Source organism: Garra rufa, chromosome 10 (assembly GCF_049309525.1).
Source record: "Garra rufa chromosome 10, GarRuf1.0, whole genome shotgun sequence".
Taxonomy (NCBI): domain Eukaryota; kingdom Metazoa; phylum Chordata; class Actinopteri; order Cypriniformes; family Cyprinidae; genus Garra; species Garra rufa.
This window is the reverse complement of record NC_133370.1, coordinates 27,812,713-27,839,446: the sequence shown is the minus strand read 5'-3', so window position 1 is coordinate 27,839,446 and position 26,734 is coordinate 27,812,713. Positions and strand designations below refer to the sequence as shown.

Genomic DNA, 26,734 nt, shown 5'->3' with positions numbered 1-26,734 from the left:
GCACAGTGCATTGATCACCAACACAGATGATTATGTATGGTCATTTAAAGTACCTGCAGCTCCTTGAGTTTCTTTTGTAGTTGGATAATTATGTTTTGGTCATCGTCAATTTTACTGTTGAGCTGACTGATTTCAAAGTCTTTTCTGAAAATGAGATGATGGCCTTTATATCATTAGGATATTCAAATATTTTAAACAACACTAATGAACTAATAAAGTAGTTGGTCTTACTTCTTCATTCGTTCTTCCAGCTGCTGTTTGTCATTCTCCAGGTCCATTATGCTCTCCTGGGTTAACTTCAAATCTCCTTCAAGTTTCCTCTTGGCTCTTTCTAGATCCATTCGGATCTTCTTTTCTTGCTCTAGAGATCCTTCAAGCTAAGAGATTTAACAAACATTTTTTTGATCTGCTACAACAACAACAAAATAATCTACAGGAGCTTAGCTTACTTACATCATCCACCTGCTGCTCTAGCTTCACTTTGGCCTTGGTGAGGGTGTTGACTTTGTCTTCCTCACTCTGCAGGTCATCCAGTGTCTGCTGATGAGCTTCCTGCAAGGCCTTCTTCTCTTTTGTTAGCTTGGCAATGATATCATCTAAAGCTGCCATTTCCTCTGTCAGGTTCTTTACCTGTGTATATACAGCTAATATTAGTTATGAGAGAACAAACTCAGACATTCCTTTTCACAGTTAATTGCAGTTTGTATTGAACCTTGTTCTCAGTGGCATGCTTCTCTTTCTCCACTTTAGCCAGAGTCAGCTCCAGATCATCAATATCTTTCTTCAGCTCAGAGCACTCATCCTCCAGCTTCCTCTTCTTAGCTGTCAGCTCTGCGTTCATCTCCTCCTCATCCTCAAGTCGCTCTGTGAGCTCTTTGTTTTTAGCCTCCATCTGAATCTTGTTTTTGATCAGACCTTCACACCTCTCTTCAGCATCACAAAGATTATCTTGTTCCTGTTTGCATTGAAAAGATTTAAAAGATTTGTAAATAAAAGTTCATATTACTGTTTATTCCAGACTTTTATTTATGAACATTTACAAACATACCGCCTGCACTTGAAGTTGGAGGTCATTCTTTTCTTGAAGAAGAGTAACCATTTTTTCCTCAAGTTCTTTTCTGCGAGCCTCAGACTTTGCATACGCTTCCTTGAGCTTCAAGAACTCCTCTTTCATATTGGCCATTTCTTTCTCTGCTTCAGCAGATCTCAGTAATGGTTTAATTTTAAAGAAGAGTTTCATCCAGGGCCAATTCTTGACACTCATGAATGCACGTACGTTCCACTGAATCACAAGCAAGGCATCCCTTTTTTATTTGTGGAGAATGCATAAAAATCCAGTTAAATGCCATTTAAAATTCAACAGCACATATAAACACACATTTCTCGTTTGAGTATAAAGTAATGCATGGCATAAATGATACCTGCGTTCTACCATCTTTAAGTATTCAGCTCTTGAAAGAAGACCTCGAGACCTAGCTTGAATTCCAGTGATTATTTTTGATAGACGCTCATCTCTCATCTCCTCCAGTTGGCCTAGAAGACCAGCCTTAAAAAATACCTGAAATTATAATAGACATTATAAGTAAGTTCATAACCTTTTGTTTCTACAGCATTTCACATACTCCCAGAACTACAAGACTTACCTTAGTGTGTCCAAACCTGTACTGCTGGTGGTCTATGTCAAGAGAACTCAGCAGTTTCTCTGCTCCTTTCTTGCTGTCTATGAACTGTCCCTCAGGGATAGCTGCAGGGTTTAAAATCCGATATCTGCAGAATCACAGAATAAAGTATTTAAAAATCAACTAAGCAGGTTTTGCAATAACTTCTGGTCTTCTCTTTTTTTCTTGGTACCTCTGTTTGAAGTCTCCATACAGGATTCTGTTGGGGAATCCTTTTCTGCAAATTCTGATGCCCTCCAGTACACCGTTACAGCGCAGTTGATGCATGACTAAAGGGTTCTCCATCGCGCCAGGAGTCTTACTCTCATTGGGGATGATGCACCGTACAAAGTGAGGATGAGTTGATCTCAGGTTTGTCATTAGCTTGTTGAGATTCTCCTGTAAGGAAACACTTGTTAGAATATTTGACTAGGATAGAACAAATAGTTAGAGATTTTATGCATTGGCATGCTTTGACATACCCTGTGAAGTGCAGACACTGTCTGGAATGATGACCCTTTCTTCTTCTTTTCTTTTTTCCCACCTTCAGCCAAGGCTATATAATATATAAATCAAAGGTTTGAATTCATATTCTGAAATGTGTAATGATAGAGCTAAAATACCATAAGTTTTTTTGACACAATATAGACACTATTGCTTTAAAGCTTGATTTTGACTCACCACAATGACCTCATATTACTTCAATTTATGTGGTACTTCAAATTGATAGTGTACATTTTTGTAAAGACATTAAAAGCACACCTGAGTCTGCACTTGCATAGTTGGCAAATAGATAAGACAACAACTTCATTGAGGATTTCTGGTACAGTCCAACCACGGTTTCATTGAGGGGGTCCTTATTCTTCACTAGCCAGTTGTTGATGTTGTAGTCCACTATACCAGCGTAATGTGCCAGGGCAAAGTGAGCCTCTGGCTTCCCTTTCACAATCCTGGGTTTCTGGAAGTTGCTTGACTTCCCAAGGTGGTTGTCATAAAGCTTTGCTTTGAATGTTGCATCACTGGCTTTGGGAAACATGCACTCCTCTTCAAGGATGGACATGATGCCCATAGGCTGAAGGCATCAGGAATATGGAGAAATTGGTGAAGTCAAAGAAACGCATGAATAATTTAATTGTAATGCTTGTTGTAAAACTTTTAGTCATTTTTGCTGACTCACTTTCTCAATGAGATCGATGCAGGCCTGCAAATCCATACCAAAGTCAATGAACACCCATTCAATCCCTTCTTTTTTGTACTCCTCTTGTTCCAGCACAAACATGTGGTGGTTGAAAAACTGTTGCAGTTTCTCATTGGTAAAGTTGATGCAGAGTTGCTCAAATGTGTTAAACTGCAAATGAATTTGTAAAAGCATCAGTTTTATGAAAAATATAGATACTTGAAATGTGTAATTTTTTTGTGTTAAAGGATTAGTTCACTTCCAGAATTAGGATTTCCCGATAATTTACTCGCCCGCATGTCATCCAAGATGTTCATGTCTTTCTTTCTTCAGTCAAAAAAAAAAAGTCTCATAAAATTAAAGTCTAAAATTAAGGTTGAAGGTCCAAATTGCTGTTTCAGTGCCGCTTTAAAGTAGGGCTGGGCGATATGGCCTAAAAATAAAATCCCCGATTTTTTTCACAAAAAATCCGATTTACGATTTAAATCGATTTTTTCCCCCTTACTACTTTTAGCATGTAAAGAAACCCCAGCTTTTCCACAATATATATGGGCACCATATATTTTGCAGTATACATTGCAACTGCATCAGTGCACCAGACCCCATTCTTCTCATACCAGACACAGTAAATGTTTGTAAGACAAATAAATATGAGACGGGAGGAAAATATATATTTCCATGCTTTTCTCTTGGACTTATATCGTATACAAAAATATACAATTTTGAACATAGAAATATTAAATGATTTAAATAACTGAAACGATCTGCCAGCAGGTGGTGGTAAGACACTGATTTAATTACTGAATCATATTCATTTGATTCGTTTAAACTGATGGTTCATTCAAGAATAAAGCAAGTGACTCTTTATGAATGGGAAATTGAATCATTTCACTAGATTCCTTTAAAAACGCACGTTCATTCATAAACGAAACACGCTGTGTTTGAGTGGAGATGCGCAGCGGCTCAGCTGTGACTTGTTTCAGACCACTTTTGACGACAAAATAGAGCAAAATCAGGCAATAGTGTTATAGTCAGACAATGTAAGTCACTTAATAATAACTTATTTAGTTTATTTATCTGTTATAATAAATCAATATCTCGTTTACAAACTCCCTTAAAAATGATTAAAAGCTGTCACTCATCTTAGTTCGCAATATCACAAAGCTCTATTATAATAAACGAAGCTACTGCCCATTCAGTCTCTTATTTACACTCTCTCTACACTTGAGATACATTAGTCAATGTGCAAAACACATAGAAACCTTTGAAGCTCCACTCAGCGCAAATACAAATAATATGCTGGTTGCACTCGATATGCAAATAATTCGCTATTGTCTTCAATCATCTCTCTACTCTGTTTATGTGATAAGTGAAATTGTATGTAATATAACAGGCTAAATTGCTAGCAAGCTAATCATGTCCACTTAGTGACTCGCGTTATTTTACCAGAACGCGTTATTTGTTTTCCGTTCTGAATACAGTGGTTAGTTAGGCGCGCCATCATGTGGTCGCCTCTTAATTATTCTGCCATTGGTGCAATTACAATGTATGTAATATTTTTATAAAAAAATCGCGATACCTCGATTTAATAAAAAATTAAATCGTCTTAAAACGTAAATTCGAATTAATCGAAAAAATCGAAAGAATCGCCCAGCCCTACTTTAAAGGTCTCTACACGATCCCAGCCGACAAATAAGGGTCTTGTCTAGCAAAATAATTGGTTTTCTAACAAAAATAAACTTTTTACATACTTTTAACCACAAATGCTCAACTTACATTAGCTCGACTACACACATTACATAGTTACGTTGGAAAGGTCACTTGTGACATAGGCAGAAGTACCAACCCAGTGTTTACAAAGCCAATGTGCAAAGAAAGTCAAACCTCCCCTTTACAAAAAATGGTAAAACAACAATGTCTGAAAATTTTGAAGTTGGAGGAGAAAATAAGATAAGTTTTTCGCCCTGCCCTGTTTGAACCTAAGTACACAGACGAAGAACTAACAGTGCATGACCTCTCCAACGTGATTACATAAGTGATAACATGAGTCGTAGACATGAATTACATAGCTACTGTAAGATGAGCATTTGTGGTTAAAATGTATATACATTTTTATTTTTTTGGAAAATTACCAATTGTTTTGCTAGACAAGACCCTTATGCACTGAAACTGCAATTTGGTCCTTTAACCTGCTGGCTCCCACTGAAGTCCACTATATAGGGAAAAATCCTCAAATGTTTTCCTCAAGAACCTTAATTTCTTTTTGACTGAAGAAAGAAAGACATGAACATCTTGGATGACATGGAATGAGTAAATTATCAGGAAGTTCTCATTCTGGAAGTGAACCAATTCTTTAAACTAAGCATTCAGTTCTCACTTCAAAGATCTCAAATCCAGCAATGTCCAGCACTCCAATGAAGTATTGGCGAGGCTGCTTTGTCTCCAAAGTCTGGTTGATTCTCACCACCATCCAGAGGAACATTTTCTCATACACTGCTTTTGATAAGGCACCAATGGCATAGTTTACCTGAAATAATCAACACATAAATGTTTTGTTTGATTGCTTTTTCATTCTCTCGTTGTTAGCTTGAATTAATGACTACTTACCTGCTGGACACTTTGTCCCTTGGTGACCCACTCATTTCCAACTTTGACCCTGGGATGACACAGACCCTTGATGAGGTCAGCAGAATTCAGACCCATTAGATACGCTGATTTGTCAGCATCTGTAAATCAAGATTACTTACATAAAGCATGTCTGAAATACAACTATTCATGACATTTGAATGTACTTCATTGTGCAGTACCTTCAGTCCCATCAGCTTCTGCTTGTTCCTCTCGCTGCTTCTGCTTGAACTTCATGTTGCCGTAGTGCATAATGGCTCCAGTCAGCTTGTACACAGAGTTCTTTTCTTCTTGTGTAAAGCCCAATATATCAAAGGCACTCTGTGAATGTAGAAAGCTTGGGTATTTAACTGACTAATATGTGAGCAAAGATCATCAAGGGTTTTAACCAGCTACTTACATCGGTTGCCATTAACTCCTCAGCATCATCAATGGAAGCAACTGTGGTCTCTCCCTGAGATATGAATGAGTAGTCATAGGGGTTTGCCGTCACTAGTAACATCTCTGTTTCAGCAAAAGAGAGAGAGTAAAAGATTACAAGTCTATTTATGTTTTGCATTTATTGAGTATCTGAGGTTGCTTAATTTGCTCACCAAGAATCTCAGGTTTCTTGTTGGATAAGATTTGATAGAATATGTGATAGTCTCTCTCAGCCTTTAACTGAAAGACCACACGGGACTTCTCCAGGAGATCTACACAGATCATGCAGAACAGTTTTATGATGTACAAGTAGTACACTTCAATCTATGATTTAAATTTTCACTTATTAAATAATCATTTAAGACTGTTTGTGAAAATAGAGCGAAGACTTACATGTTTCAATATCAGCAGATGCCAGTTTCCCCCTTGTATCAAAGTGAATTCGAATAAATTTACCCTAAGAAGATATGTAGAACAGCCATCTTACACCATGCTGCAAAAATTGACTGTGCAGTTTTGTTTTAATACACATTCACTTACAAATCTTGAAGAGTTGTCATTTCTGATGGTCTTGGCATTACCAAAGGCCTCCAAGGCAGGGTTAGCCTGGATGATTTGATCCTCCAGGGTCCCCTAGATGAGAAGATCAAACCACAAAAGAAGGTGAAAAAAAAACAGGTATTTAAAACAGTTTGCATTAAAAGCTTAGTCAACACATCTATATTTGTCCCTTTATTAAACCTTGTTCTGAACAGATGCATCCTTCTTCCCCCCACTTGCTGCAATGCTGGCGAAGTACTGAATGACTCTTTTAGTGTTCACAGTCTTCCCAGCACCAGATTCTCCACTAAAGTCATAAAAACATATTATTATTAAAACACAAATTAAAGTCCACTTTCATTGTATGGACAAGAGAAGCCTAGACTTTCTACAAGATGTCTTTGTAGAAGTAGTAGCCATATGGGATTCAATGAGTAGGTGAGTAAATTACACAAGTTTTATTATGTGGTAAACAATCCCTTTAATAAGTTGCCAAAAGATTATTGTATTTATGTACTTAGTTACTCAGAAATACATAAAACTTCTTTGTGCTCTAACAAAAGTATTAATATAGTGTTTGCATGTGGTGCGTTTTGTCACTTACGTGATAAGAATAGACTGATTTTCTCTGTCTGTACAGAATAACACAAAAAGAGATTTAATTTTGTTGGTGCTTTAATTAATTTTGTATTTTATCTTTTTTGGGGGTTTTGTTATTCTTGTGAGTATCACCTGCCAACATGTACTGGTAGGCATTATCAGAGATGGAATAGATGTGTGGAGGAGCTTCACTCCTCTTCTTCCCTCTATAGGCTACAACCACCTCCTGATTGTATACCGGCAGCCACTTGTAAGGGTTGACAGTGACACAGAAAAGCCCGGAGTAAGTCTGTAGAACAGAAATGTTAGTAGAGTTTTTAACTAAAAGTAAAGGTTTCAAAGAGGCAGCTGAAACGTCTGTTTACTCACATAGATCATCCACGCTGCATAGCGCTCTTTGAGGTTATACAGCACAGCTGGCTCATGCAGAAAGGTCAGCATTGCCATGTCTTCAATTTTATCAAATTTGGGGGGATTCTGTTGCAGAACATCACTGTCTTTGACAGTGATCGTCTGTTCAAATAAAGGAAAAAGTTAAAGTAGGTTTTCCAATTAAAAACCCCAAGAGAACTGTGAAATTGTGATGGAAAATCAATGTTTAAATGTTTAAATTAAATAAAAATGTATAATAATTTTTTTTAAAAAACATTAACATACAATCAAAACATCTGATTTTATAAAAAATAATTATTTCGTTTACTTGATATAACTTGATTTTGTGGGTTTAGCCAAGAACAATTGTTGTCAAAAATTTAGTTTAGATGATTCTTTACTTAACTTTACAGTGTTCAGCATAAATTATTTGAGTATAGTGTTCATCTCTTCAGTGCTTTGCTCGTTATGTAGCTTAATTTGACAATTGAAGACTCCTTAAAAACGCAACCATATATTAAATATTTTTATGTGTATATAAAGGGAGTCCATAAATTCAGATGGAAAATTGTGTTCTTTTTTGCACTGACCTTCCCTCCCTCTGTCTCCACAGTGACTTTATCACCTTCTCGACTTTGGATGGTGGCTTTAATAAATTCCTCCACTTGATCCGGCACAAAGCATTCCTTCTTTAAGTCAAAGATTTTCGTTTGCGCTTCTAGACGTTCCCTGTCAGACTTGCGCAGGTAAGGGGCTGCAGCCCCAAAAACCGCCATTTCAGCATCGCCCATAGTTAAACTTCAATTGTAAAAAAACAAGAACTTGTTAGAAAGCAGTTTAAGTCTTTTCAGTCTTACCCAGTGCTTGCATCACTAACATAAATTACCTATTAGGTTATTGACAGACAGCAGATGCAAATGGAGGCGCCAGGTGTTTGTGATTCCACCTAAAATATAGAGAAAAATATACCCATAAACTAAAAATAGCATAAGAACATTACAGCAGTAGCACAATACATACAGTTCTAGAAAAGAATGTACACACAATAAAAACCCCTGGGACCAAAAGACAGGATGCCGAGATTCAGCCCAACAGCAGAGATGGGATTTATAACCTAGTTTGCCATAACCCTATAAGGCCAAGGACAGCTGACCTGTGAGCCGCCCTCCCAGTGTAAGCACATCAAACACACTAAAACAGGCCAATCTTTAGGTGCCCTGGCACTTAGAGGTGCACCACTGTGAGAGTTCGGGCTGATGGCCAGGAATGCTGAATATCTTTCATGTGAGTCACAAGAATACATATTCTCCATCACTGATTCTTTGGCCCTTCACCTATCACTCACTCATTTATTTATCTAGGCCCCTCTCTTATCTGTAGTTTTGCAATGGTCCAGACCAGAACAATGTTTTAAAGGTGTGGGGGTCTGGCCTTTCTTCAGGGCAGTGTCCACTATGCTGATAGTGTGGTTAAATCAAGCCAAGTGCTTTAGTCCTTTAGTTTCCATCCCTCCCCTCTTGTGCCCCACCCTGTCAGCTGAACAGGCCCAGCATCAGCATTAGACTGCAGTACTCCAGAGAACATAAGCTCACATGGACACATCCGAGCACATAGCAAAATATCCAAGGTCACATTTACTGCTCTATTTACAGTGCAATGCAGCCATAATATGCCAAATTACTTAAAAGGATAGTTCACCCAAAAAAAAAAATTCTGTCAATAATTAATCAGCCTCATGTTGTTCTAAACCTGTAAGACCTTTGTTCATCTTTGAAACACAAATCCGAGAGCTTTTTGACCCTACATAGACAACTCAGCTGAATTCTTTTGTGGCCGTGTCAAAGATTTACATCAGTGTTTCCCATAGGCACTTCCCACGGTGGATGTGTGTATATATATATATATATATATATATATATATATATATATATACATACATTCGTTTTATGAAGTTAATTTAGAAATATGTTTGGAACATTTTGTATTATTAAAGTAATGACCGAGCGGCCAGCTGCGAACAATGAGTTGATTAGTTTGATCAATAGCCTTTTCAAATCATCACGACTTGGCTAAAATAATATCTTCAGATATAAAACACTTCAAGGTTATCACAATGTTTAAACATTTAACCTAGATAAATGTGCGCTGTTAGATGCATATTCAATTGCTTGTGTGGAGAGCAGAAGCTAAAGCAGGCTTGATTCAGTGTGTGTGATTCAAACAACTGAAAATACGCCATTTTTGCTCATAAAGAAACGTGTAATACATCATTCGAAACAGTAAAATGTCTACCTTTATTTGTGTGCACTTACAATACCAACAAAACATTATGCTTTTGTAAAATAAAGAAAACAAACAGGATGAACAGAAACGCCTTACAAAAATAAACTGAAGCTCAGTGAATACTTGCCTCAGAGACATGATAATTATATCTATAGAAAGCTTTAAGTTTAAATGAAAATAAACTTGCATTATGCGTAATCCGTAAAGATGCATTTCTCTCTAAAGGCGCATGCACTGACTCAGAAACACTAGTAGTTATTAAAATAATAATAATTATTACAAAATAATTCAGATATCCCTAACGAATTTATGGTAATCACTTTTGCCGAGGCTTTGCATGTGCTTGAACGTGGAATAGGCTAACCTGAATATTAAAGGCAAATTCTTGCTCATTTTCTATTAAAAAATCCCTTCAAAGATACATTAATGGGTCAAAGACGTTAAGATGTCCACGTCAAAAGAAATTTACAAAGTGTTTTTATGTCCATAGAAAGCACATTAAATGTAATTAAAGTGTCTACTTTTAAGGTTTCAAATAAGATTTTGGAGAATATAATGTCAGAATTTGGTTCAAATAATGTTAAGTTGTCCTTCATTGTAACACAATATTTACAGTATGTAAAAATTCAAACTAATTCTGATACTGGAAAATACGTGAATTTTGAAATAGAAAGGCTTCATCAGAGGCTATAGTGTAGTGTCCAGGGATATGGTGACAGGCTGGCGTGCTGATGGTTCTTGTTAGCAGAGATTATCAGGAGACGTCACTAATGCAGCAGATTCCCAAGCCAACTTGGTATGTTCACCACAGAGACTTTTCAACACCTTGTCATGTTCCTGTCACTGCATGTTCCGGACATATATTATGGCTAAGCTCATATCAGCAAACTGTGGGTGGGATCTGTCGACTGTAAGATATATTTTATTTTAACCAATACTAGACATCCATCTAAACTTACTCTTTAGCAGGTATGTTTTAATATTCATCTTTAAACCTTTAAAAACTGGGTAACACTTTACAATAGGATTAAGGCATTGCTGAACTAACATCAGATCAGTTTACAGCATTTATGTATCTTGGATGATGTTAATTTATAAATTTATTTAAAAAAATTGCTATATAAATGTTGTAAATGGTAGTATATGTAGAAATGAACAATAACCAAGAAAAAACAATACATGTAATGTCTTATAATAATGAATAAATAATTATAAAACTTTAAAATACTGAAAAGTATTGTTCATTATTAGTTATAATACATTAACAAATGTTAATCTATTCAACCTTACATTTTACTAAACCGAGATAGGAAAAAAAATAAGGCCTACCTATGTTTTCCTAAAAGGAGTCACAACATGTAAACATATCCATCATTCTGACTTCAACAAAAGACAGCTGTGATTAAAAGTAGTTATTGAAAGGTTTCTGACAGCATTAAGCAGGGGATAACTAGGTGCTAGATGTAACATGGTGGCTATTAGCCATAGGAGCATTGTGCATTCCTCATTCCTGAGAGGCCTCACAGTCACACCGTTCCTCGAACCGCACTCAGACACAATAGACTACTAATATATGGCCTAATGTTTATTTCCAAACAAAAAGTAACAGGATAACAGGTTGTCATAACAATGTCGATCCCCCCCCCCTCCCCCCATTTAATAAACAGGATGTCTGAGAACACAAAGAGCAGTGCTCGAATAGTGTGAATGTCTCATATTAGCACGTTGTCTGAACTCTTAATAAAGATTTACATCAAGTTATTTGAATGAAAACGGCATCTAAGGTCAAGAACTTTTAGCAGTGACGTAGGGACACCACATATATACATTTTTTTTAGATATATATTAATATACATTACATTTAGATATAATAGAAGTGACCTTTTAGTTTTGATTCTGCATCGTCAATACTATTTTTAATGAACCAAATTAAAATACATCTTTAATTGGGTCCTTTCATCTCGAAATGTTAGTATTTGAGACCCTGCTTTTAAGTGCCTTGTGACTGTATGATGCTGGGCATGACGCATATCATTGCATCTGTACCATTTCTATACTGGATGGATTCAGCTGTTATTTCAGCCCAGTGACGGGACGAAGCACACCCAGTCGTGCAGCTGCCCTGGATGTCAGTCAAAGCTTTAGCGGAGGATTAATGATAAGTGCCAGGGATGACTGTGCTCTTCAGTCAAGAGAACAGAAAGCATATTTTATCTGGGTATCAGAAGAACCTATTAAAAGGTTAGATGTAGTTATGAAGCAAAATGGCCTCCAATCATCCTTTTAATGATTTGAGCTTCGAGATTTGCAACATAAGTAGTGATCAACAGTGGAGCGTTTACTATGAACACAGGCCAGTTATAGTAGGGCTATTATTGTGATGATGCAAATGCTGCTTGTATTGATAATAAATATATACAAAAGACAGTAAGGCAATGAAGGTAAATACATTTCTAATGTGTCTACGATAATTTATGAGGATTATACTGTGTGATGGGTTGTTTCATATTGTAGAACTACAGGATGTTTTAAAGGTACTATTGTGTGGCTATTTAAAAACGTAAAGACAGCTGATAGACCGCAGACATGCTGTTCATTCTATGAGAATGACACAGTGACTCCAGTCATTCCCAAGAGCCCATTTTAAGAGTCAGTGAACGCCTGGGACATATTCCTATCAGTATGATTATTTGTACATAGCATTTCCAGCCTTAAAACATTCTGACATACATTCAAGCCCGAAATTATTCATACTCCTGGCCAATTCTGACTTAAAGTTACTTTTATTCAACCAGCAAGTTTTTTTTGACCGGAAATGACACAGGCTTCTCCCAAAAGATAATAAGACAATCTACAAGAGGCATCATTGTGGAAAAAAATATTTCTCAGTTTTTATTTACATTTGAACAAAAATTGGCATGTCCAAAATTATTCATACCCTTTGCAAGCTGTCACAGTCTATGGGAAAATCCAAAGTTCTATACCATTCCAAAGAGTCCAAGCCCGTCTAAAGCACCCTAATTATCCTGATTCATTGGGAACAGCTGTTTTAATCAACTCAACAGGTGAAAAACAGAAGCTCTCTGCTGTTGGTTTGTGGACAGTCATGGCTAAGACAAAGGACCTCACTGAGGACCTGCGGCTGTGCATTGTGGCTGCTCACAAGTCAAGGGCTATAAAAGGGCTGTAAGACCATATCTAAATGTTTTGAAGTTCCAGTGGCTACAGTGCAAAGTATTATTAAAAAATACAAGACATTCCGCAGTGTGGAAAATATCAGAGGACGTGGTGAAAGTGGTGAAGAAATGGTTAGCTGACAAAAACATTAACGTTGTGCAGTGGCCCAGCCAGAGTCCTGACTTAAATCCAATTGAGAATCTGTGGTGGGAGCTAAAGATCAGGGTGATGGCAAAGAGACCCTTCAACCTGAAAGAATTGGAGCTCATCGCTAAAGATGAATGGGCAAATATACCAGTGGAGACATGCAAAAAGCTGGTCAGCAATTATAGGAAGCATTTGATTGCTGTAATAGCCCATAAAGGCTTTTCTATTGATTATTGAGAAGGGTATGAATAATTTTGGACATGCCACTTTTTGTTGAAAATAAAAAGATGATTAATATTTTTTTCCACAATGATGCCTCTTGTAGATTGTCTTATTATCTTCTGGGAGACGTTTGTGTCATTTCTAATTTCTCAAAAAAAAAGCTGGTTGAAAAAAGTAACTTTAAGTCAGAATTTGCCAGGGGTATGAATAATTTCGGGCTTGACTGTATATATACACACACACAGAAAAGAAAGAAAAAGTGATTATGTTTAGGCTTTATTTTTCTAGCCCACAATACCCTTTTGGTTTCTATATTTTGGTGTAACCTAAAAGAAATAAGGCCGAAATAATGCTGAAAGCAATTAATTTGAATAAATAGACTAAGAATCCTATTGTTCATCCTGTGCAAGCATATGAAATTACTGACCTCGTCAGATCTTACAGATGAATAATTTGTGTAGACCTCAATTACAATTTCTTTGAGAGAGAAAGAAAAAAAATATTCTTAAAAGATATTCTGCCTTTATACAGTGCAATTTGAAATTTAAACAGATTCCCATTAATCCTTAACCCAAGAACCAGGGGGCGTCATTGGATAAGATACCAAACCAGTTGCTCATGGTTGAAGAGAGCAACCCCTTTAAAGCGCCCCCTTCTGGTAAACAGTTAAACAATAGCAGAATTTGGGTAGCCAGTAAGCTCAGCTTTTTTTGCAGTAAATCTGTCATACAAAAACATATACACTGTCATTCAAAAGTTTGGGTACAGTAAGATTTTTAACATTTTTAAAATGAAGTTTCTTATGCTAATCAAGGTTGTGTTTATTTGATAAAAAATGCAGAAAAAAAGTAATATTGTGAAATATTGTGAATAATAAGCTTCAACCTCAATTAACACACCAGAAAAAGCTAATCAAGTTCTTACTAGGCATTCTAAAAACTTCCAGGCGGGTGTGTCGAGGCAAGTTGGAACCAAACTCTGCAGGATAGTAGCCCTCCACAGCCGAGCTCGGACATCCCTGGACTAGGCCTGTAGGTTGCTTTTCATTTTAATACAAAGTTTCAAAAGCATCATCTAAACATAAAATAAAAATAATCACATGAAATCTTTTTGTTAAGGAATTGTAGATGTATCTTGAATTTCACAACAAGAACAATAGGACAAGCATACATTTATCCACAGTGTATACACATTACATGCTCATATAACGCATACCAAAAACACTATATTTGTCTCAATACAGAGCTAATTAAAGACAGCAGAGAGAGAGAGAGCAGACGGCTGTTTGTCAGAGCCAGAAAAGATAATGTAGTTGGTGCAGACGGTGGAGACCATAGAGGGACTCGGTGATTGACAGAGACAGGCAGCTCCGACAGCTGAATCTAAGAATGGAGAAAGCAGCAGAGAGGAATGAAGATACAGTACAAAGGTTAGAGCTAAATATGGCTGAATTGAAAAGCACCCCAGTAACTGTACACAGCAGCATTTACTGACATTTATACAGCAGTGAACTACTGACATTTTCAGAGCACTGCTTTCTGCTCATCCACTGAAAAGAGACAAAATGTGTCAAGAGGTTTAAGACTTAATCAAATTTATACTAGCTGAACATTCATTTACATTTGTCATTTATGTTATGTATTTTTTTAACAACGATCATTTGGTCTGTCAGCAACAATGTAGTTACAAGCCAGTTTGGCACACAACTGTCTAATTGCAATATGACACCCGCCAACACCAACATACAGAAGGCAACATTTCTTTTTCTGTTCTGAGGGGGTGGGGAGCGAGTGGGCCATGTGAAAGGTGCAAGAGACCCTCTGTTAGAGCAGTTGTGCTGCTAGAGAAATGAGAAAAGAGATCCACGGATACAAAGACCATGGAAATCAGGAATTAACAGGATTTTCTTTCTGGATGCAAGGAGTAAACGGAAGTTGTTGGCTGCGAGAACATAAGGGGGAGTGCAGATCCTGGAAAGACAGAGATCAGAGGAAAGCTAGGCCCTTAAAATCTCTCGAAGGTTAAAGGACACAGAGTGTAAGAAGAGGAAACTACTAAAGTAGCACATGCCATTTTTATACCTGGATTAAATGCAATAATATATGTGACTAATTACAGAAGCATATCTACAAAATACATTGCTATAAAAGTGATTCCAGTGAATGAGAACGTCCTTTTTAAAACAGAAAACATTTGCATTGATAATTGGACAAGCTTACATAAACTGTATATTTTAACATTTACATCAGGGGTATTTTACAACACCAATACGTTGAAGCAGTCACTGAGGAAGATTTTGTTGGAAACTGGACTATAAAGACAACAATACAAATGTTTCTGAACTCTATCCTTGTGGTCATTACTGACCTGGCAGCTGGACTTCTCGGCAATGCATCATTTCGACGTCATTTTCATTTGTTGCTTTCAGCTTTGCTTTTGTTTGGGCCCCTCCTGAGTTTTTGGGTTTCCCATTATAGTGTCTTTGCAAAGAGGACTCACTTTCTCTACAGGTAAGACATGACAGTGCTTTTATACAACAGTCCAATGAGTTACTTAATTAACATTTTTTGACACAATATAGAGGGTTTGCACTTATGTCACGAGTTGGTCAGTTTCCCGAATGCGAGGCCATATTGGCGATACTCAGATGTAAACAACAGAATGGATTGCACAGTTAATGTACTACTGAATACGTTGTTCTGCTAATTTGTGCTGCCTAAACCATGGGAAAAAAAAAAAAACATGTGGAAACTGTTAAATCATATAGAGAAGGACCCAGTAAGCAGAAAACGGTGCAATATTTTGACAAATGAATAAAGTTAATATGTGGTAAAGATAGGCACAAGCAGTATTAATTAGGATATTTTTCTAATATTTCACCTACCTGACCGGAAATAAAAAGAACAAAATGTTGTTAAGATTCTTGCCCTGGAAATCCTGGTTCAGTTTAGCCAACCATAAATGCCTTTCGTTCCTCAGACAGTTTTTTGCACTCTTCTCCTTGATTTGTTAACACTTTTGACATTTTTCCCTGTCTGACTGATTAGTACAACCCAAAACATGACAATAATTGACCTTTTTCTGCAGCAATAAACAGCAAAATATGCACGTTTCATTCGGTTAAGTGTTTACATTCAGTGCCGTCAATATGGCGCGTCATGAAATCACTCTATGGACAGTCCTTTTGTCTTATTTGCCCCACCAACAAAAAATATTTCCAAACAAAATCAAAGCAGAATCAAACCTTCGCATCTCTGAGCAACAGTAATACACCTTAAGGCCTGTTCACACCAAGAATGTGGATAACCGTTACAGATAACTATATTAGCGTCCACACCAGCGGACATTTAATTTTATATGTTTATACATTAAAAGGAAAGTTCAACCAAAAATGAAAATTCTGTCATTAATTAATTACTCACCCTCATGTTGTTCCAAACCCATAAGACCTTCGTTCATCCTCAGAACACAAATTAAGATGTTTTTGATGAAATCTGAGAGCCTTTCTGACCCTGCATAGACAGCAATGTAACTAACACATTCAAGGCCCAGAAAAGTAGTAAGGACATTGATAAAATAGTCCATGTGACATCAGTGGTTTAACCTTAATTTTATGAAGCTACGGGAATACTTTATGTTTGCAAAGAAAACAAAAATGTAAATTTTATTCAACAATTTCTTCTCTTCCGTGTCAGTTTTTGATGCACATTCACGGGAGTACCACGCCATATCGATGTTTATCGATGTCCTTACTATCTTTCTGGGTCTCGAACGTGTCAGTTGCGTGTCTGTCTATGAAGGATTAGAAAGCTCTCGGATTTCATCAAAAATATCTTCATTTGTGTTCTGAAGATGAAGGAAGGTATTACTGGTTTGGAATGACATGAAGGTGAGTTATTAATGACAGAAGTCTAAAGTAGCTCGGGTATATTTGTAGCAATGGCCAAAAATATTGTATGTATGGGGTCAAAATAGATTTTTCTTTTATGCCAAAAATCATTGGGATATTTAGTAAAGATCATGCGCCATGAAGATATTTTGTAAATGTCCTACCATAAATATATCAAACCTTACTTTTTGATTAGTAATATGCAATGCTAAGAACTTCATTTGGACAACTGTAAAGGTGTATTATTTTAGCACCCTCAGATTCTAGATTCTCTGCCAAATATTGTTCTATAATAACAAACCATACATCAATGGAATGCTGATTTATTCAGCTTTCATAGGATGTATAAATGCCAATTTCAAAAAAACAGACCCTTATGACTGGTTTTGTGGTCCAGGGTCACATATAGGATACAAAACTCTGTGCTTAGTATTAATGCAGTAATATGTTATTTGCAATTCATTTTTAGGGTGTTCCTGCGCTCAGGTTGGGGCTGGACCTGCATCTTTGTTGGCTCTTTTGTCTTCCTCCTGTCTTTTTCAGTTCGTCGCTCACTCACGCTTTCCCTGCGACATCTTTCTCGGCTAGCTGTGGCTGGTGGACTGTGGCTGGGCTTCCGCAAACTGCTTTGTCTGTTGGAAAATGCCACCGGGAGCTGCTATGAGCCCCTAAGCTCCACTCTTGAGTTGGCTTCAGGGACCAATGGAGAACAGCCTTTACTGCTTTTACATGAGGGCGAAACTAAGGAGGCCTGTGTCCGCTCTGGCATGTTGTGGCGTGGCTATGAAGTATCTGAAGATGCCCTTCTGCTGTGTTTGTGTTGCCTGCTTCTAGCTGAGGAGACTGCAGTGTTCGGGCCCTACCTGAATCTGGGTGGACCCTCTGGAGCCCCGCTGCGCATCCTCTTCCTGTTCTGCGTCCTGCTGTTGAGTCTCTGGGTGTTCCTGCTGCTCTGCCTGCTGGCTTACTTCCCACAGTTTCCTACTCAGCTTTTGGGAGGTGCCCTGGGTTGTTTGAGTTGGAGAATGTTGTACCAGGGCTGGTACCGACTTGGACCTAGTTGGTGCTGCCCTGGGAGGCCAGGGGTGGGACTTTTGTCTACACAGAGCAAACAGGATGAGACATCAGAGACACTGTGTGAAAGCAATGCTACAGAGTTCAACTAGAAAAAGCTTGACTAATTATATGTAGTGGTGCTGCAGTATACCATTGTACTGGCAGTGTTAAATCTCTGTCGGTACAAGTTGAATGTATATTTGATAAATTATGTATCAAAATTGCTGGTCTTTATCCATTTCATTTATGCATGCTTACTAAATTATTACTGAAACTGGAAATTGAAAGTTGAATAACATAGTCGAGAAGATATTAAGAAAGGTTTAGATCACTCAAAAATTTTAATTCTCTAATTTTTCTCACCCTCTTGACTTTCCAAATCTGTAAGACTTTCGTTCTTTTTCAGTGCACAAATTAAGATACTGTTGATCAAATTTAAGTGCTTTCTGACCCTGGATAGACAGCGACGCAACTGATTTTTTTTTCTCTTCAATGCATATGTTGTGGTACTCTCGTGAACACGCAGAAAAGACTTACGCAAAAAAGAAATCGTTGAATAAAGTCATCATTTTAGTTTTCTTGGCGCCAAAAAGTATTCTTGTAGCTTCATAACATTATGGTTGACTACTTCTTACTACTGTTCTGGGAAATTGTAACATTGCAGTTGGACTGCTGTTTATGCAGCATCAGAAAGCTCTCGGATTTAATCAAAAAATATCTTAATTTGTGTTTAGAGGCAGAACGAAGGTCTTAAGGTCTTTGGAACGCCATGAGTGTTTTGGCAAATCTAGGTAATTTACCATAGAAATATTCTTGTTTTTTATTTAACATTTATGACTGTTATAGCACCAGCTGTGGCCTGATCTCCTTAAAACTTTGCATGCTGGTTTAGAATCACCAAGAATCATTCTGTTAGGCTTTATAGACTTTTGGGTACATTTGGACAGGCCCCGTTTCTAAATTCCCCCGATATTGCTTCCCAAAGTGTAAATTTCAACATTTGATAATTGTTGACCTAGAGTCTAGAGAATTGTACTGAAGTGTTTTTTTTTTTTTCCAGACTGACCGAAAACCCTATAACTAGTTCTCAAAAGTAGTTTTTTTTTATACATCTTCTCAATCATTTAACAAAAGATTTGATTGACAGCAGTGGTCCTTTGGGGCCGTGAGTCAAATAGACCTACCAAGTTTCATTCTGATCAGCCTGTTAACTTTGTCTAACAGGTGCTCAAACTTCATCAGCCAATGGCGGCCATGTTTTTTTTTTGACATACACAAATGTATCCTTACAGACGCATGTGGCACTTCAAACCAAGAGCATACACAGAGTTTTTTATGTTGATATGACAAATGGGTATAGCCATATTTTTTTTTCTTCCGAAAGCACCTTATTTTGTCCTGTTTGACCCATTCAAATGTTTTGGCATCCCTTTGCAATGGTTAAAAGTTTCATTAAAAATCCTTAGAATATTCTTATTTAGTTCCGATCAGGCGAAAAACCTAGAACGAGTTAGCAAAAGCACGTTTTTCAAAAAATACAAAATACCCTAAAACTTAAAGGCTCACGATTTACTCTGAGGCATGTGGGTTTTTTTTTTTTCAACGTGAGCCAAGGATTCCAACAACGGAAGACACTTAAGTCTGTGACTGACTATTTAGGAGTTGTGAGTGATTTTGATCCCTGTAGCGCACCCATCAGGCCAAATGGGATGAGCCTTGATGGTGTTGCCGGTGGTATCAGTACTACCATCCTTCCAAGTTTCGAAGACTTATGGTTTGGTCTGCACATTCAGTTTTATGTGGAGATTGCTGATCGTGGGCCATTCTAACAATTACAATAGGGTTTCAGTGCTACCTGCTTGAACCCCTAAATCTCTTTGGCAAGAGTTTTTATTGTTACTATTACTATTATTATACATAAAGCCATGATTACAGAACAAACGAAGACACAAATGAGACATCATATTGATTTATTAGGTTCATCCTTGACAATCTCAATGTGTTTTTTATTACAAAAATACTCACAGAATTTCCGGAAAGCTCAGCCTTAAATAAGAAACTTGTGATTAATTTATGCCCAAATGCATATGGTCTGTGTGGTATAAATTTTTTAATGCAGTCGTCTTATTTTTTGCAAACATTTCTAAACATGAACCATCTCTTGAACAAAGCTTCCACAAATGAAAAACCATCAGTGGCCTCACAAAAAAAGGACTGTATATAAGAGATGCTTATTTGGACCACACACGATTTGTACCTACAAAAAAGCATGCTTCAAATTTCTAATGGAAATTTTTAATAAGGCAAGAATAGGAATAGTTCCTGGTTAAAAATGGCAATAGCACTGAAGAAGATTCTTTCTATCCACCCATCTTTAAAACACCTGTTCAACAAAACCAAAACTACCTAACTCAGAAAAAAAGAAAAAAGGGGTATGAACACACATGAAGAACACATCTTGCCTGCTCAAATGACGCTCCAAAATAAAAGGCTAAAGAGGAGAAAAACATTCTCTGAAAAACTTGCTCAGAGTATTATAAAAAGGCATTTTCCTTCACAAAGTATAATCCCGGACAGTGTTTGGTTCAGACAGTCAGGAACCGTTCATCATAGGAATTTCAGATGTGATACTGTCCAATGGCTGCCAGTGGCAATCCATGAGTGAATCGTAGAGCTCCTCACTGCGCTCCATGTATTGCCTATTTAATGCCTCCACATCCACCTGTGGGTTTGGGTCTGAGAGAGAAAAAAGACGGTGAGTAATTTCAGATGTGTGATCTCGCTCTAATCAACAATTTGGTTGAAGTCAAATGAAATGTTACGAAATATTACCTTCAGCAGGGTCCTCCTCAACATCCTCAGTGCCGTCCTGTGACTGCTGAAGCAATACAAAGAAATGGTCAATTGCAGAACAGAAATGGCTTGGATTTGTTTGAAAAAACAGTGTTCATGAATCACCTCTGTGGATCCCTGCATGTCAGGGGGAATGGGGGGCATCCCCATGGGTGGGGGTGGTCCCATCATCCCCTGTGGAACTGGAGGGGGCGTGGCATATGGGTTATAGCCGTAGTTATAACCGCTGTACTGATCATAACCCCACTGTGGATAGTAATTGTTGTAAGGCTGTTGGTAGTACTGCTGTTGATAGTTGGCATTGTAGCTGTTATTCTGGTTGTGGTAACTGCTTGGTTTATTGCTGAAATGGAAAAGAAAAATATTAAAATAGAAAAAAATTTAATACAAGGATTCGTTGTCCCAATGTCATTCAAGATGTTCATGTCTGTCTTTCTTCAGTCAAAAAGAAATTAAGGTTTTTAAGGAAAAACTTTCAGGATTTTTCTCTATATAGTGGACTTCAATGGCAGCCAACAGGTTGAAGTTTCAGTGCAGCTTCAAAGGGCTCTACATGATCCTAGTCGAGAAATGTGTCTTAGATAACACCCTTATTTCTCAGCAGGGATTGCGTAGAGCTAGGGTTGAGTACCATTTACATCTTAACCGCTATGGGTGCCGGTACCTTTTTCGATACTTTACTCTGTGTAATAACAAAAACATTTATTTCAGTTAAAAAAATAAGTCAAAAACTCTAAATTTCAACATTTTGAACAACAGGGCCACAAAACTTTTTCTTTCTTTCTTCCTTTTTTTTTAAATTCTTGTTTTAATATTTCCGATGATCAAATTAAGGCATTAAACGTTTATTTATTTTTAGTCAAATTAAAATTAAACCCTTTTTGCAAACAAACAGGTTTAATGTTAAAATTAATACATGAAAGAAAAATTTGGTAAATATTCCTTCAAAAAAGTTAATAACGGTATTATATTTTTTTTCTACAATTAAGTGCTTAATCTGGTTGTACATTTATTTAAACGTGACAAAAAATGGAATCTATAAAGACGTACATTATGCTGTACAAATTTGTAACAAATATGTAACAATTTCTGTTACATGTTACACTGTACTTTTATTTTGACAGGTTGGGTAAAGTTTCTGTGTGTACACAGTAAGATATGATGCCAGTTTTCTCAAATGAAACTCACTCATCAAGTGACTCTTACAGTAGCTCTGAGGAGTAAATTCATGTGTTCATGCCTTCATATAGTGAGGCTGAAAATCACGTGTCCCGTGTGCTTCAGTATTTATGTAGTAAACAATACTGCGTCTCCGCCATTTATACACAGAGGCAAGTGAAACATGGATGATTCATATTTAAACCGTCTTTTGCGTTTTAATGTTATACAGACACTAGTCCATATCGCAATTTGAATTAAGTGACAGACCTACTTTTTATTTATTCATCTAAAAACTGATGAATTCTGTGACATTCCTAGAGTAAATTTCTTTATGAATGGAAACTTTATCTCTCTCTGTCTGTAAAGTACGCGCCCAGATGCGTTCTCAGGTACAGAAATTTGGCACAGATTTATTCAATGTGAATCAGTGCTCTGTAGTACTGACGCAATTCAGTCTGTACCCTTAAAAGTACCGATTTCTGGCCCCAACCCTATGTAGAGGCCTTTGAAGCTGCATTGAAACTGCAATTTGGACATTCAACCCACTGATACCTATTCAAGTCCTCTATATGGAGAAAACTCATGGAATGTTTTCCTCAAAAATCTTTATTTCTTTGTGACTGAAGAAAGAAAGGCATAAACATCTTGGATGACATTATCAGGAAGTGAACTAATCCTTTGAATATCAATGATAAAAAAAAACTAATTTTAAATGAAAGGTACCCTTTGTTGACGGCGATGCTTATCCTGATGGCTTTTCCTCCCAGGCCTGATGCGTTCTGAAACTCCTCAAGGGCTTTCTTCTGTTCGTTCTCGTCGCTAAACTTCACGAAGCCATAACCCCTGTACATGTGAAAACTAGATCATCAGCACCCACTCTCGCACACTTCATGCGCCTCATCATGCAGTATATGCGTATTTCAATATGTATTCAGAAAGTAATAATTAATTTGATGGTAGAACTGAAACTTCTCTTTTACTTTTAACATGAAGTAGCATCACTTCAATTGTGAGTTGCTCTTGCTTACCCTATATGGGGAAAACAATAGTTTTAGCAGATTTGTAACAACGGCAAATCACATCCATTTATTGTCTGGCCCTTTTTAGGAGAGGGAGGGTAAAGAGTATCGATTGAAAATAAACTTTTAGGAAACACATCAAATACAAGGTAAAGGAGACCTCATCTAGTTGAACTACCTCATCTGTAGGTCAAACTGTCAGAGAAAGCCAAGCAAGGTTATGCAGTACAGAGTTGGTGGCTGAAACATTTCATACCTGGAGTTCCCATAGGGATCAGTGACAACTTTGCCTCCTTTGCAGGAAGGGAATTTTTTCAGAAAGAACTGATGAAGCTGGTAGTCATCCACATCTGATGTGAGATCTCCAACAAAGACAGAAAATTCTGGGCTGAGGGACAAAGGGAAAAACCTCTTCAGTTTGTACAAAAAAGCAGCTATTTTCTTTCTGGTTCCTCAACTATAATGTTTGTAAAATGTACATGGGGTGCTTACCCAGGCTCTGGCCTTTTCCCATATGTTGCATAGTTTAGCTTGAACTTCCTGGGCTGAAATGCAAACAAAATACAACCATTGAGCAAACCAAATGGCACTTTGCCTGTAGTATGGAGACAATTCGCTGACAAATAGAGTTAATATTATTTGAGTAAGGAAGCTATTATTTCCACATACCTCCACCAACCAGTACTGGCTTTATCCCATTCGTCAGCTAGTTCCTAACAGAGTTTATTCACCAGCTTCAAACAAAGTCATTTTAAAAACAGCCTCAACCACCTTCCTTAGGGAAGAAATTGAGCTCTGTAACTCGCCCATCACTAGTAATATATGGAGTAATAATTGAAATGTCTCATATAAGGTGGGGGCCATGCTGGTTATGCCTTCCTATAATAATCTACGTATATATATGAATGTATTGAAAACAAACATAGATGCCAAAACTATACAATTTAATAGGTGCAAGTTTGGCATCTTACCGGATTCGATCCTGGAACCAGCTTCCCATTAAGCCTCTGCACACAACGGTCAACACTGGCCTCGTCTGCCATCTCCACAAAACAGTATCCAGCTGAGCCTCTGCCGAAACAGAAGAGAATATTTAATGATTTCTTTTAAGAAACATCGAGGAATGTACTTAATGACTTTAAATGAGAAAAAGAACTTCAATGTGACAAAGCATTTTAAATGACAAAGAAATTAAAACTATAGAGGAGAAATATGCTGTATAATTTGTATTATATGGAGAAATATAGCACTATTAATTTAAAGACATAAATTATCTAGAAACAACGTTTTATGTTTATTGTAAAAAAAAAGCAGTGCTTCATGGGAGTGGGTAGGTGCTAAGGAGTTGCTTGTCGCAGTTCTCTGACTGGATAATATGGGTAATGAAGTTTTTCACTGAAATTCTGCATGTTCAACCTCATAGCTTATGATAGGTCTGTTTATAAATGAATGAAAGCCCGTTTCCAGCACTGAATAAAAACAAAAAAATAGCAAATTGTGAAATATAAACTCACAATTACCTTTACAAATTCAGAATTGTGGGATATAAACTCACACTTCTGAGAAATAAACTTAATTCTAAAAAATAAAGTCACAATAATGATATATAAACTTGCAATTGTGAGTTATAAAGTCCGATTTTGAGAGAAAAAGACCATGTTCTCAGAGTGTATATATCACAGTTCTGACTTAACTCACAATTGTTTTATAAAGTCAGAATTGCGAGATATAAAAATCACAATTCTGAGAAAAAAAAGCCAGAATTGTGTTTATAATATATGTTGCACTTCTGACTTTATTTCTCATAATTGAGTTTGTCTCATAATTCTGAGTTTATAACTTGCAATTGTTAGTTTATATTACACAATTCTGAGAAAAAAGTCAGATTTATTTCTCAGAATTGTGAGTTTGTCTCGCAATTTTAACTGTCTAACTTGCAACTACAAGTTGATATCACTAAAAAAAGTGAAAAAAATTTTGTATGTTACAATTCTGACTATATTCCACAGAATTGAAAGTTTGTCTCATAATTCTGAGTTTATAACTTGCGGTTGTTAGTTTATATTACACAATTCTGAGAAAAAAGTCAGATTTATTTCTCAGAATTGTGAGTTTGTCTCGCAATTTTAACTGTCTAACTTGCAACTACAAGTTGATATCACAAAAAAAGTTTAATCTTTTTTGTATGTTACAATTCTGACTATATTCCACAGAATTGAAAGTTTGTCTCATAATGCTGAGTTTATAACTTGCGTGTTTATATTCTGAGGAAAAAAAGTCAGAATTGTGAGTTAATGTTGAAAATCTGACTTTATATCTCAGAATTGAGAGCTTATAACTTGCAATTGGGAGTTTATATCACAATTCTGAGAAAAGTCAATTGAGAGTTTGTATCATGCAATTCTGAGGGGAAAAAATTCAGTGTTGCTAGATGAAAAGTAACAAATGCGAGAAAAAAGTCAGAATTGTGAGATAAAAGGTCGCAATTACCTTTTTTATTTTTCAATCAGTGGTGGAAACAGGCTTCCATACACAAAGGTTTATAGAATATCATTAAAAAGAAATGATCTGCATGATGGGGTTTTACTTCTGAAACCCAACTGTTGCACTTTATTTAGCGATGTAATCTTACCCGGTAACCCGATGTGTAATAATTTTGACACCGTAGGCAGTCTCTCCCATTGTGCTGAAAGCTTGCTTAATGAAGTTTTCATCCATGTATGGGTCTAACTGTAAAACAAATCATAGGATTCAAATCATTTAAGATACTGAAAACAGCACAAATGTCAGGGCAAGTCAAAACTTCTACAGGGTCCGAAAACACCCTCAGACCCCAGAGGGTTAACGGCCTGTAAGCACATCTTAAACACACACCATATCAATGATTTACAAACGGAAGCAGAGAACAGTAAAGTTCAGAGTTCTGCGTCACGTGCCCGTTTACAGAGCGGGAGTCGGTGACGCAGACAAGTTGACTTAATGTACAATTTAGTACATACATTTTAGTGAAAATTTGATTACGGAGTCAACTCAAAATCATACCCCGAACGTTAGTTTGTATCATTATTTACACTACGACACAAAAAAGCTTAAGCAAATACGAGAGGCCTGCCGAGAATAAACATGTGAAAACACAAATCACTGACTAATTAGCACCATATTTACAAATGTACTACAACATCATTCTAATTCAGAGTACATTCAGCTTTTTGTCTCTACTTTAGTAAGTATTTGAACGGCCTGTTTGCCATGCTTGCGTAACATCGAGCTAAACCCACATGCTGCTGCTGCTGCTGCTGCTTTCTAATCTGTTACATACTCGCAGAGTTGTCGAAGAAAAGCAAACTAAAACACAATACTTACATCACCCATCCATAAACTTGTCATTCTGTTAAACATCTTGGCGGTTGAAGATGTTGCACGTCAGAGTTTTCTGAAATTAAACGACAGTTGGCTGCAGTAATTGCGTGGTGGTTCGTGAAGCTAGTACAACGTTTCCTAAACACACACTTCCGCTTCCGGCAGCGATCAGGTC

The 26,734-nt window shown here is 37.0% G+C and overlaps 3 protein-coding genes across 4 annotated transcripts in view; 1 reads left to right on the top strand and 2 right to left on the bottom strand.

Annotated features, from left to right (window-relative positions):
• The window catches only part of LOC141344536 (uncharacterized), a 34,714-nt gene extending 26,531 nt beyond the window's left edge, over positions 1–8,183 (bottom strand). The window contains 23 exon segments of the mRNA XM_073849415.1: positions 54–144; positions 232–377; positions 454–630; positions 713–955; positions 1,049–1,304; positions 1,422–1,558; positions 1,644–1,767; positions 1,852–2,057; positions 2,141–2,214; positions 2,421–2,730; positions 2,836–3,006; positions 5,213–5,362; positions 5,443–5,561; positions 5,643–5,781; positions 5,861–5,964; positions 6,054–6,152; positions 6,274–6,337; positions 6,421–6,513; positions 6,622–6,727; positions 7,025–7,052; positions 7,153–7,309; positions 7,390–7,533; positions 7,983–8,183. Of these exon segments, the coding sequence (XP_073705516.1) occupies positions 54–144; positions 232–377; positions 454–630; positions 713–955; positions 1,049–1,304; positions 1,422–1,558; positions 1,644–1,767; positions 1,852–2,057; positions 2,141–2,214; positions 2,421–2,730; positions 2,836–3,006; positions 5,213–5,362; positions 5,443–5,561; positions 5,643–5,781; positions 5,861–5,964; positions 6,054–6,152; positions 6,274–6,337; positions 6,421–6,513; positions 6,622–6,727; positions 7,025–7,052; positions 7,153–7,309; positions 7,390–7,533; positions 7,983–8,183 (3,339 nt within the window).
• Positions 8,184–15,012: 6,829 nt separating this feature from the next.
• On the top strand, positions 15,013–18,389 carry fitm1l (fat storage inducing transmembrane protein 1, like). The gene is made up of 2 exons (XM_073849899.1): positions 15,013–15,731; positions 17,580–18,389. Exons 1-2 carry the CDS (start codon positions 15,553–15,555, stop codon positions 18,274–18,276), a joined length of 876 nt encoding a protein of 291 aa, XP_073706000.1. The 5' UTR covers positions 15,013–15,552; the 3' UTR covers positions 18,277–18,389.
• A 1,730-nt stretch (positions 18,390–20,119) lies between these two features.
• On the bottom strand, positions 20,120–26,715 carry trnau1apb (tRNA selenocysteine 1 associated protein 1b). 2 transcript variants are annotated; one of them, XM_073849898.1, is made up of 9 exons: positions 26,563–26,715; positions 25,832–25,929; positions 24,171–24,270; positions 23,692–23,744; positions 23,456–23,587; positions 22,904–23,023; positions 21,125–21,362; positions 20,999–21,041; positions 20,120–20,902 (listed from the first exon to the last, which is right to left on the bottom strand). In XM_073849898.1, exons 1-9 carry the CDS (start codon positions 26,596–26,598, stop codon positions 20,760–20,762), a joined length of 963 nt encoding a protein of 320 aa, XP_073705999.1. In that variant the 5' UTR covers positions 26,599–26,715; the 3' UTR covers positions 20,120–20,759. The 2 variants fall into 2 exon arrangements, with proteins under 2 accessions (XP_073705999.1, XP_073705998.1); XM_073849897.1 differs by having other exon boundaries at positions 20,999–21,044; positions 26,563–26,714.
• Positions 26,716–26,734: the final 19 nt, after the last annotated feature.